This window comes from Medicago truncatula, chromosome 5 (assembly GCF_003473485.1).
Source record: "Medicago truncatula cultivar Jemalong A17 chromosome 5, MtrunA17r5.0-ANR, whole genome shotgun sequence".
Lineage (NCBI taxonomy): Eukaryota > Viridiplantae > Streptophyta > Magnoliopsida > Fabales > Fabaceae > Medicago > Medicago truncatula.
The window spans coordinates 35,095,838-35,106,091 of NC_053046.1; the positions used below are offsets into that span (position 1 = coordinate 35,095,838).

General features: G+C 31.4%; 1 protein-coding gene across 1 annotated transcript; it reads right to left on the bottom strand.

The window, feature by feature from the left end:
• Positions 1-5,048: 5,048 nt before the first annotated feature.
• On the bottom strand, positions 5,049-6,945 carry LOC11426106 (transcription factor MYB1). The gene is made up of 3 exons (XM_003616314.4): positions 6,177-6,945; positions 5,928-6,057; positions 5,049-5,796 (listed from the first exon to the last, which is right to left on the bottom strand). The coding sequence occupies exons 1-3, from the start codon at positions 6,376-6,378 to the stop codon at positions 5,280-5,282; spliced, it is 849 nt and encodes a 282-aa protein (XP_003616362.3). The 5' UTR covers positions 6,379-6,945; the 3' UTR covers positions 5,049-5,279.
• Between the last annotated feature and the right edge of the window lie 3,309 nt (positions 6,946-10,254).

A 10,254-nucleotide genomic window follows, 5' to 3' on the forward strand; every position in this document is an offset into this window, starting at 1 on the left:
TTGTTGTAGAAATATATAATATTATGTTATTTGTTTTAGAAATATATGTTATCTTGTGTAGAAATATATGTTATTTGGTGTATAAATATATGTTATCTAGTGTAGAAATATATTTCTTATTTGGTGTAGAAATATATATGTTATAGAAATATATTTGTTATAGAGATATATTTGTTATTCGTTATAGGAATATTTTGGTAGGCAATCTAATATCTGCAAGTTTGGAAATCTTTAAGCGTTAATACTATATACTTATTCCAACCTGCATTATAAAAATAAAAAAAATATTTGGGCCCCCAAATTTTGGAGACCCGATTCTATATAGCTACTTGCACCTCCCAAGGTCCGGCCCTATATGTATATGTATGAAAGTTCCTAACTTGCTCTTATCTAAAAACATAAAAGAGTAAGTTAGCAATCTACTATCACTTACTTTTAAAAATGAAGACATTTTCTACTATTTTAAACTAGTATTAATTAAAGGTTACTATTCTCAATTTCACTTATTTTATTTATTTTTTTTAACAAAAAAACAGAAACAACAACCGTTTTTTCTCCCTAAAAAAAAAAAATAAACAACCGTTTTTTCTTGGATTTCAAAAGCAAGTGTCAATGGCTAGATATTTCATAAAAACAACAAGATTTGATTAGATACTTAAAAACTCGATAACATAAAAAAATTGAGAATTAGAATCAGTGGTGGAGCCACACTTGTATGAGAGCATGCAGCTGCATCCACTGAATTCTTGAATTTTAAACCAATAATCTTAATTTATTCTACTTTAATCCCTTGAACATATAGTATTGCACCTGAGCTAACACATATTCTATAATCTCAAAGAACTTACTTTTTTTTTACGTGGTTTTTATAAATTAATTGTAACGAAACTTAGAAATGCAAGCCTGGAAGAACGAACTCATACAGTTTTAATGGTTCGCCGTTATCAAGTCTTCTACCACTAAACCAAGTGGATGGATGTAAATCAACCACACCAATAAAATATATAACATAAAAACAAAATTGTTACTGGATTACAGTCGAAAAATCGGTTGAGCACACAATGCATGGTCTTTTCTTCTAATCGAATTTTTTCCATAAAATGGCTTGGACATGAATGTAACCCGATTTTAATTGGGCTGAAAATCTTAGACTTTTTGGTAATGGCCGGAGTTTGAACCTCAAACATCGCATATATTATGTATTGTTCCTATCAATTGAGCTAAACACACGAGGAAAAAAAATCTTAGACTTTGCCAATAGGTAAAAGAGCCTCATGAAATTCACATGGTTTTTAATATTTCTATTACAATTGAAGATTGTGAAAACTAAATTTTAGCATCAAATATGGTATAAATTGATGAACGGTTGTCTTGTGGTTTATATTAAACGAGATCTATCCGGCAACATTGATAATGAGTTGATTATTCAACAATTTCATAACATAACATCGCGTAGAGGAGAATTGTAAAGTATGTGTATAAATTTTTAGATACATTGTAATTTTTTTAGGGACTTGTTAACGAGTGTCGCCATACATTTTTTAAGCATTTTAAAATAAACAATAATTTTTTAAAAAGTCAAATATTTCAATTCCCAATGCATTAATTACATATTTTTTTCATAAATAGTTACTCTTTATAGTCCTTAACGTGTGCCTCCGAGATGCTCGTTAACATTCATTTTTTTAATATTTATTATTTTTATACATAGTAATATTATATTCGAATATGAGTTGTTACATATTGATTTTTCACAAGCTATGGATTTAAGAAGCACTCCACTAACATAAATTGATCCTTGGTCATCAATACTTCACTAAATGCATGTTTTTCATCCTTCCTTCATATTCTCTTGATCTTATCCTATAGTCCTAAGAAGAAAACAGTAGCTCTCAATTTATTTAATAAAATAAAACTAAAATAAAATATAACTATAAAATAGATAAATAAAGATGTTATCAGTGTCCCGGGACCTTGGTCTCTCAAAGGTGTATCCTATCCTTCTCTACTGGTAGTAGAACATGGGTGTGGATAGTGCCTTAGGCCTTTATTGGGCCTCTTGCTCTGTTGTTGTATGATGGATTGAAACTATGTAAAGAGCTTTTATCTTAGACTATTACTTTTTTCACCCTATTCATTTCTCGTGCATCTTATTTTTTTCGAAAATACACAGGTGATTTTTGGATTTTAAAATTCGAACTGTGTTTTTCCTTTGTTATGGAAACAAAAAAAAAAATAAGTTTTTCACCAATTCGAATATTATAATCCAAAAACCTAAAACAAATAGGGCGTGTTTCTTACTTTATTTTTTCCGGATAATCACATTTTTTAGGGAAAAAACAGTTTGGATTATATTTTCTGAATTGTATCAGCACAAATTATGAGCCTGTTTGTAACATGGATAACTGGTTGAAAGACCATATTAATCTTCCTAACTCATATCCTTCTCTTTTAGGTCATTGTTAGTTGTTTTTAGTCAAAAATTTGATTTTCAGACTATTTGATCAGATTGCTCCGAAACTTCCCTCGAAAATCAGAAGAAAAAAAAATCAAGGATCAAGACTCTTGAAGAAGGGACTTCTTAGAGACACTACCCCTGGAAATTCAAAATTACATCATTTAGACCTATTTTTCATTTTTTTTTTTTATATTCTCCGAATTTTTTTTAAAAATTTCCATTAATTTTATTTGATTTTTAGAATTTTTTGATGGTATTTTTATGATTTTATTTGACAAGTTTTTATCATTTTTTAATTTGTTTTTTGTAGGGGTTTTCAAAATCAAACCAATCCAATAGAAAAACCACAAACCAAACCAACAGCAACCGCAAAAAATCGCATTTGGTTCGGATGTATTCGAATTATTTTTTAATTCAACCGCGTGGTTTGATTCAATTTGCGGTTTTTATTTTACCAACCTAATCAATCTAAACCAAACCGCAACATAAGAAAAACACTAATTAGTAAAATAACGAATCTATGAGGCATAGCTAAAACAAGGAATCTCAATTTCTCTTTATGGACTTGGTAAAGCGAATGATATTTTGACTCTACAACTATTTTGCCAATTTTATATGAATAAAATATATATTTAATCTGGAAATAAAAGATAGATAAACATTTGTATAATCATTTTGTTGTGACAATTTTTAAACAACACTCTCTCTCATATTCATATTATATTTTTATTCTATCTCTTTCTTTCTCTCTCTATTATTTCTGACAAATAAAAGGGGATAAAAAAAAGATTAACACAAAAATTATCATAAAATGGTTGTTCAAATATCATTAATCTAATTGGTTATATATATGTTCCTCCAAGAACAGAATCACTCCCCTAAAAAAAAAAAATTAGAATCACGTCTTGTATTATAAAATATTACTACCATAAGCTAGCACCTATTGAAAAAGGGAGTTTCTATGGTACAATCTAAAATTAAGGTGTACTGATACACCTGTTTTATAAATTAATAAATTGACCATCATTTTTATATAATAAAGAACTATTTATCGACTTTTATATTTTTAAAAACATAGTTTCATAAGAAAAAATATGATTTCATTGTTTATAAGAATCATACTAAATTTTTTATATGTTATCGTAAAAAATAATAAATATTCACTATTATAAGGAATAAAATTATAAAAGAAAAAATCTTCACCATCACTTTTGATAAATAAAATTTAGTTATTATGATTATAAATGAAACAAAATACTATTCTTCTATAAAAAAAATTATTGAAAGAAAATGTTAACCGATGCCCTCAAAATTGTCATTGAAAAACTCAAAATTATTGAAAGACATAAAAGCTATTTGAACCCAATTACAACCGAAAAACAATACAAGATAAAAAAATAAAAATAAAAAACGTATATATCTTGGCTCTCTTCTAAGCTTGCCTCTTTTTTTGACTAAAAAAAAAAAGTACACATCTTATACAAACATTCTAAAGGGTTAACACATATCACCTATTAAAATTCACTAATTAACCTTACCCTTACTATCAGGCCAAGACTCTGGGCAAGCGCAAGCGAACTACTGGACCTCACAATTTTAGGAGCTTCAAATTTTTTATTTTTTAATATAGCATACAAAAATGTTAAGTATATATAATAAAATATAAAAAATAATAGACACTTTTTAATGGTTTGGTAGTAAAATAGAATGCATTTGAGTTTTTAGTCTTTAGGTTTAATCCCAAGTATTAGTGTGAATTTGAACTAAATATAAAAGTCTCAATTATATACACAACTATTAGATCATTACAATTATTTTTTATCAAATTTACAATTTAATATGCATTTCAGAGTTATCTATGAATATAGAAAACTAATATATACCTTAATTTTTTGTTATTTGTTTCCATTAACAACACAAATTAAATATGTTAATAATTAGTATTTTTTTTCTATTGTTTTAAGTTTAATCATACATGTCAGTACTAATTAACTATTTTTTCCCAATATTAGTACTAGTTTGTCACTATATTGATAGCAAAGACACTTTTTTAAGCAACAACAACCAATGTACTTAAGATCAATTTTGCACTAAACAAAGTAATGATTCTTTTTATGTTTTTGACGTTTCATTTTATTATGAACCCAAATTTTAATATTAATACAATTTGTGTTTAGTGAAGTTCAACACAGGTTATATAGTTCCTCTCATGCAAACTTACTTTTACTTAATTTATAAAATGACTATGTTTTATGTTATTTAAAACTTAAATAGATGATTACTATTGCTTAAAAAAATCTTTTTTTTTTTTTTTAAAAAAAAAGATTTTTTTTTCTTAAAAAAGATTGCTTAAAAAAATCTTGTTTTTCTAGGGGGACCCATTTTTATTTTTTAACATGGTCACCAATTTTACCGGAACAACCCTGCTTATTATGGAACTACTTTCAAGACTGACTTTTATATCGTCAACAATGGCGTATCATCACATCCAAACCACCTAAAATTTTCATATAGAGATTGACAAAGTAAATCCAAATATTGCAAAAAATGTAGTTCAAACTCTTGAGTAGTCGAACGTAGTACACACACTTTGAATCATTCACATCCTAAATAACTCTATGCGTAAGCAAATTGACATGAGTGAGGAGCCCATGCAATATAGCTTTTGATAGATATGAACCGAATTGATGAGATAAATTATTCCATATAGCTCTCCTTGTAAGAAGACCCTGATAAATTATTGATAGTATAATATAGAAAATACATTTTTCCTAAGAAATATTATTGGCAAATATATCACCAAAACCAATATATAAAGATCTCAAAGAGAATCGAAATCACAAAGGTTGAAATCCCAAAAGGAGTCATCCACATTTGGAAACTCAGAAATGAAGTTCTCCTCTTGTAATAAAGAGCCTGACCCAATTTTCTCACTACTTTTATGCTCCTCCAAGTTCAATAAACTGTCCCACAACATTGCACACGGTATTGGAGCACTACCAAGACTTGGTTGGGAAACACCAACAATATCTCTACCAATTTGGTTTGAATCCGTAATCTCTTTATTATCACGATTTGGCGAGACTTCACCGTGTTGAGTTGAAACCGCCACAATTGGTGTCACATTAATATTATGTTTCCAGTTCAACGAAGGTGGATGAGTTGAGAAAGTTCGAGGTTTAGGTTTAATAATTTCATGAACTTTCATGGTTTCCTTAGGTTTTTCTTTCTTTTCTTCTAGTGTTCTTGAAACCATCTTCTTTCTCAAATGTGTGTGCCAATAATTCTTCACATCATTAGCTGTTCTACCCGGAAGCCTTGCAGCAATCAATGACCATCTAAATACATATTACATATAAGTAAACACATATATAGCTGAAATATGACATAAATTAAAAGAATATATATATGCTAATTATGGCACCACAAACATCATATAATGAATATTAACTTGTCCTTGGAAGATTACCTATTCCCTAGAAGTTTGTGTAACCTTAGCATCATATCAACTTCATCCTCAGCAAAGCTTTCCCTTTTGATGTTGGGGGTTAAATAATTTAACCACCTCAATCTACAGCTTTTTCGGCACCTATTCAATCCTGTCATGTGTAACATATAATTTAAGCAGTTATGCATGGTAATTTTTTTGCATTTGCTTTGATATATAGTTGTTCAATTTAACTAATTGTAAGCCTAAAATAAACGGCATTCATTATACCTGCTCTTTGTGGAACTAAATGCCATTTTCCTTCACCATACTTCTGTATACAAGCCTTGAGTAGCTTGTCTTCCTCATATGTCCATGCACCTTTTCTCACGCCTCTGGTCATCTCCATATTTAACTTTCCTTTATTGTCCATAGACATTGTATGATCAGTTGCCCTCATGTACATATATTTAGAGCACCGATACATATACATCCAAACGTGGAGGAACCACTTTGTACACCCTCCTACATGTCAAAAATAGTAATAAGATAATAATCCAATGTCATGTCAGCAAAATTAAAAAAAAAAAAAAAAAAAAAAAAAAAAAGAAGTCTTTGTTCACTCTCTCTCATAACTCATCATCCCAATCGCTCTCTTTCCCTTTCATCCTATTTTCTCGCCCTTTCTTGTTCTCTCATCTCGGTTTGTTGGTTGTCTCGCCGACGGTGCCAAAATTTGCCCCCTCCCACAAAATCGTTGGCGAGGTGATTAACTATTTCCACAACTAATTTCAAAATTGCCTTAATTTCAGTCTTTAATAAACATTGTACCACTGTTCCTTAGAGAGAAAACTCAGGCGAGGGAGAAGAGAAAAAGAGAGATAGATCAGCCTAAGGAGAGAGAAGGAGAAGAAATGCAGATTAGATTTGAGGGGAAGGAGAGAGTTCAGAGAGGGGAAGGAGAGAGTTCAGAGAGGGTGTGGAAAAAGGAACATGAAATATCATTTTTGCCCCTTGTTTTTCAATAAAATTGCAAAATTGCCATCCACATCAGCAAGTGGTATGAGGTGTGTACAAGAGAGAGTGGTTGATCTATCATTTTCCTATATTTATGCATACATGTGTTAATGTTGCGTAAAAAGACAAAGGGAATGATACACGAAGAATACAATACTCCATATGTTTCTATTTATAAGATTCTTAAAGAAAAAAATTGAGGAAATATATTAAGAAAAGTAAGTAGTGTCATTAATGTGTATGGGTGAATTCGACAACTCCAAATCTCACACCAATTAAATTTAGATTTGTGAAACAAGTATCAATGACAACCAATAACTAAAATAACCGCACGCAACGCCAATAGATCAAGATTTAATCTAGCAATCAAGTGTAAAGTAAAACCACATTCGAACCAATGAATAAACAAGATAAAGAGAGTATAGAATTAAAAAAAAAAAACACAAAAGAATTGTTTACCCAGCTCGGTCCAACATTGACCTACTCTAGGGAAGAGATTGATCTTTCCAATCTACTATCAATGAGTTCTTTACAAAGAGATACAAAAGGATTACAAGAAGTTAGCTTCGACAAGCTCTCCAAGCACTAACCTAATTTATACCCATTTCACAATTTCTTCCCATGAGACACTCAATGATGTTCACTCTCGCAAGGTGTTTCTCATTTGTTTCACAACTCTAGAATATATCCCCCAAAAGAACGCCAGTCATTAGCCTTTGATTTCCTAAGGATCTTCTCTTTTGGTTTCCCAAGACTCACCCAAGTTGCTCACTAAGTCTCTCCTTTGATGTGTTTCTCAACCCCATGAATCTCTCCCCAAAAGGCACCAACCCTCTCCCAAGAGCCCCCTTTTTTGGTTCTACAAGATTCACATTTTGAGGCTTCGAACCTCACTCAAAGACCCTCAACCTTTTTGTCCATGTGAGCTTAGCTAAGTTGGTAAGGACAATTCATAATGTATGCAAGATCTGGGGTTCAAACCTCGGACACCACAAAAAAAAAGAACCTCAACCTTTAATATCTAAATACCCTAAAAGTTCTCTTCTTTGGTTTCATGAGATTCACCAAGCTTGTTCAACAAATGGGTTAAGGAGTGCTTAAATAGTGTTTCAGATCCTGTCAAAGTTGTACCCTGATTTTCCAAAATTGTGCCTCGATTTTCCTGTTTGTACACAGTACAACTGAACGTTATCTAAAATCGTGCCTCGATTTTCATTTTTGTACACAGTACAACTAAACGTTATCCAATATCGTGTCCCGAATTTTGTTGAATCCAAACTCCAAAATCTGAACCAAAATCGTGCCCTGACTTTTCCAAATCGTGGTCTGATTTTTTGCCAAACACAAACATCAAAATTTTGAGTCAAACTCAACACGTATAATTTTTGTTTGACGATTACTAAACTCAACACGTATAATTTTTGCATTATTTAGTTGCAATTAGAGTTTACGAATCCGGATCCTCTCCACTCAGTCAAACAAGGAAAAAATTAGTTAGTTCAATATTTAATTTTATCAAATACTTTAAATTTAATTAGCTAGTTTATTGACTAATATAGCTATCAACTAACTTATTCATTATGAGCTAGCTTATCTGTTAGTTATTTTTATCCAACACAAAACCTAAATGTGGATACATCTTCATGTTAAGATTCAAAATTCGGTTCTGTTTGAGGTATAGGTTCGGGCACTAAATATAACTTATAAGCACCTTTACTTACTGTGATTCTATCCTTGATTCATCGTATCATATTGTAGAAGATTAACTTTTTTTAGTACAGTCAACCACAATTGGTGTACGTAAAATAATAATAATTCTGATTGTATTATTCTTCATATGGGTTGAAATTAAATTCAATACTGAATAGCATATGTCGGATTTAATTGGCTAATAATTAAGGAAAATTCTATGGTGAAGTTAGAGCTGTCAAAACGGGCGGCCCGACCCGTTTAGGCCCGGTCCGGCCGGGTCAAGGGCTTTTAAGGGCCGGGCTAAAAAGCCCGATTTAAATATGGGCTGGAAAAATAGAGCCCGAGCCCGACCCTTTACGGGCTCCCGAGCTAACGGGCCAGCCCAGGCCCATTTTTTTTTTCCTTTCTTTTATTTCATTCTGAACATAATAACATTTTTTTAGTTTTTTTTTAAAAAGCAAGAGGCGATCAGACTCTCATTTTGAAGTAAAATGGACCTTTGTTCACTGCCTAGAATGAAAACCCATTCTAAGCAAAGTGCTTGTCCGTCCAAGCAACAAAAGTAATGTTGTAATTTTCGTTTTGTCATGAAAATACACCATTTCCTTAATATAAGAGCAGCATGATGCATTTCAGAAAACAAATAAACATAGAAACTACTTTTACCAATATATCTGAAATGAAATTCCTACATTATGCTTTGATGACCTCTTGTCTTGTGAAAATGCTTGTTCCACAAACTATAAACAATCGAATTGAAAATGCTTGCAGTCACCATGTAACATACACAGACCAACAAATAAAAAAATAAAAAATAACCCACTTGAATTTTTGGCGGGCTGCCCGTAGCCCGAACGGGTTACGGGCTTTTACGGGCCGGGCTAAAAAGCCCTAGAAAAATTCGGGCTCCAATTTTTCGGCCCAGGCCCTGTGTTTTATTCGGGCTTTCGGACCGGCCCATTTTGACAACTCTAGGTGAAGTCATGAGAATGAACTTTCTGGTGAAGTCAACACTATATCATCAAAAGTGTAGTGAGTAGCACTCCACTGTTTGTACGGTGGCATCAAAAGTTCAGTCCTCATAGTATCATCAATTATTCAGATTAACAAGACTGCACTTAATCTAATTTTATCATACCTTGTTTTAAATGTAACACCCCAGAAAGTGTAACACTTAAGACTATCGCATAATATCGTCAACTATGTTTGTATGTTAAAGATGCCAACGATAAAATAGTACATGTAAGTCCAAGATGTTGCAAGCATTACTAGATAATTACTATTGATCATTAATCAGCAATCAACAATTTAAAAATGAATCAAACATTAAGATCAAAATTAACTTTTTCAAAAAAGTCAGTTTTCTAACTGCACCGTAGATGCTCCCGATAATTAAACACTAGCACTGCAAACCAACTAACAACTACTATAGGAGGCAACAATCGATGTGAGAACTATATAGTGACACACAAATGAAATTGAATGTACCGTGTATGTGCCGTAAGCGTTAATGCTTCTTTTGTCAGTTCAAGGGGAAATGAAAACACGTAGATCAAATTTTGTTCTCAGGTTGCTAACTTGCATGTCTTTATCCACAAAGTCTTATATTTGTACCTATTTTTGTTTCCTTTGACTTTCTAGATCAAGTAAGAAAAATAAC

Coding starts and splice junctions, on each gene's coding strand:
- LOC11426106 (XM_003616314.4), bottom strand. CDS start 6,378: ATGTATATGTATCGGTGCTCTAAATATATGTACATGAGGGCAACTGAT. Junction 6,058..6,176: donor TTTAGTTCCACAAAGAGCAG/GTATAATGAATG, acceptor TACACATGACAG/GATTGAATAGGTGCCGAAAA. Junction 5,797..5,927: donor CACAAACTTCTAGGGAATAG/GTAATCTTCCAA, acceptor ATATGTATTTAG/ATGGTCATTGATTGCTGCAA.